The sequence below is a fragment of the Primulina huaijiensis genome, chromosome 3 (genome assembly GCF_012295235.1).
Source record: "Primulina huaijiensis isolate GDHJ02 chromosome 3, ASM1229523v2, whole genome shotgun sequence".
In the NCBI taxonomy this organism is placed as follows: Eukaryota; Viridiplantae; Streptophyta; class Magnoliopsida; order Lamiales; family Gesneriaceae; genus Primulina; species Primulina huaijiensis.
This window is the reverse complement of record NC_133308.1, coordinates 27,435,166-27,437,459: the sequence shown is the minus strand read 5'-3', so window position 1 is coordinate 27,437,459 and position 2,294 is coordinate 27,435,166. Positions and strand designations below refer to the sequence as shown.

At 41.5% G+C, this 2,294-nt stretch overlaps 1 protein-coding gene across 1 annotated transcript; it reads right to left on the bottom strand.

Annotated features, from left to right (window-relative positions):
- Positions 1–234: 234 nt before the first annotated feature.
- LOC140974277 (uncharacterized) lies at positions 235–1,981 on the bottom strand. The gene is made up of 3 exons (XM_073437648.1): positions 1,684–1,981; positions 1,299–1,408; positions 235–1,215 (listed from the first exon to the last, which is right to left on the bottom strand). The coding sequence occupies exons 1-3, from the start codon at positions 1,899–1,901 to the stop codon at positions 365–367; spliced, it is 1,179 nt and encodes a 392-aa protein (XP_073293749.1). The 5' UTR covers positions 1,902–1,981; the 3' UTR covers positions 235–364.
- Between the last annotated feature and the right edge of the window lie 313 nt (positions 1,982–2,294).

The following is a 2,294-nucleotide window of genomic DNA, read 5'->3' as shown; positions in this document are numbered from 1 at the left end:
ACATAGATATGTTCAAACAAAAATAATAAAAATATACCAATAGGATCTACAACCACCCAAGAAAATCTCATCCAATATAATAACATAATTTGAGTTATGTCCAGAAAACGCATACAAGCAACGGACAGATACAAAAACTTTGGAGCAAACAGATCAACACTCGCCTATTGCCATTATTGATTACAACCATGCACAGGCTAAACATGCATCTAATCAAAACACCTTTTGATCATATATATAAACCTAGTACGTAACTACATTAGAAAATTTATACGTAGATAAAACATTCTACATAAGTACATTGGAAAAATTACAGAGACTAGTTTTCTCGCAATCAAGTTCACTCTCCCACCCAATCTTCTACTCATAACTCGGCCGAGTCCTTCCTCGTATGTTCTCCAAGATCTCCTGCAGCTTGTGAAACCCTCTCCTTAGCTGCTTCATATATTTCCTTCGCCCAAGTCGAGTCCTTGGCCGACTCATAAGCTTCGCGAGCCTTCGAATTTGCATCCTCGTATGCATCGGACGCCTTGTCTCTACCACGCGACATTGCATCGCTCATCGTTTCTTTGGCCTCACTGACTTTTTCTGTGACCATCTGTATGGTGTCACCCACCTTATCCGACGCTGCATCGTATGCATCAGATGTTTTATCTTTCACGGCTTCTTTTGCCCCCACAGACGTGCTAGAGACTCGATCTGAAGCTGAGGCACGAGCATTGGATGCTTTATCCTTGGCCCATTCCTTGGCATCATAGGCCATGTCCGATGCAGTGTTCATCACTCGAGCCGTTTGATCCGAAGCGTATCCATAAGCGTCGTGACCTTTGTCCTTGATTTTCTCTCTAGCATTCTCTCCAATTTCCGAAGTAAGATCATAAGCATCATGCGCCTTATCTTTTACCACATCTGAAGCACGGTCCATTGCCCGACCAGCCTTATCAGATGCATGCGAATAGGTGTCAAATGCTTTATTTTTTACTTCGCCCGCCATTTCTGAAGCCCTCTCCATGGATTTACCAGCCCGGTCAGAAATGGATTCGGAAGCATCACTCGCCTTATCCTTGCCGGTTTGTTTCACCTTCGAAGCAATATTAGAGGCTTTATTCATGGCTTCGGTAGCCTTTTCAGAGGCGTAATTCTTGGCATCACTTAGTTTCTCAGACGTTTCATCGGCTATATCGCTGGCCTTCGACGAAGCATACCTCGATGTTTCTGCAAAGAAACCCATTAATCTAGCGGATCAGGAAAACTGTGTAAGTTAGAAGAGTTGGATAAACTTTGTGCTACAGTTTTACCGTATGCAGCAGAATTCATAGTATCAGTGGATTTCGATGCGGCACCCTTCGTCTTCTCTATGAACTTCTGCGCTGCTTCTTTTGCACTCTCTGAATTCAATCCGAGTCCCCTGATCCAAGGAGAATTTAGAGTTTAATTCTTTTTTCCGTTTTCTCACTTATTTGCATCAGATGATAACAAAATTTTGACCACATTGGCATGCATCAATCAGAGGATATGTTTAATTGATTTTTTTTAAAAAAATCAATTCTATCTCCGATATACATCGTCTGCTAAAATATATCCACAATATAAGCGTATAATTTATAACTTAATCATATCATTATAATGAAGAATCAAAAACAGAATAATTGTAGGTAAGAAAGCATCAAAAAAATCACTTACTCAGATAACTTGCTCAAAGTCCAATCGGCCCAGTAACCAGTTTTGTCTTTAGCCTCCTGCATGGTCTCAGAAGCCGCCTCCTCCGCCTCTTTTCCCCGCATATTCATGTTCTCGGCGGCCATATTGGCTCTCTCCGCCGCCTCCTCACCCCAGCACCACCCCACCGACGCCACCGCCGCCAGGCACATCACCAATAACGCCCTTCTCTTCAACTCCATGTCCGATATTAATGGCAAAACTTTGATCAAATCAGTCTAGTTCCTTTCAAAATAGATTCAAGAAATTAACTGGCACTCGAAAATACATAAGTAGGATTTGAGGGGTGGAGGAAGCAGTTTAAATATATTAATGGTGTGGCGGTGACACGTCGCGATGTGCATGGGGACGAGAATTAGTCGCAGTTCGCCACGTACCTGGGTGCTGTGGTGTGTGGATTATTTTATTACTGTTTAGCGGATTTTCCTCATGTCCAAATGGCCTCCGGAATCTTGGAAGATGGGACTAAAATTAAATTATAATTCGGATATTAGCTAAAAAATTATTGAATTTATTTTCGTAAATTTGGGTTCAATTTTTGAAAATAATTGAGATTTAAAATTTTTTTCTCTTGA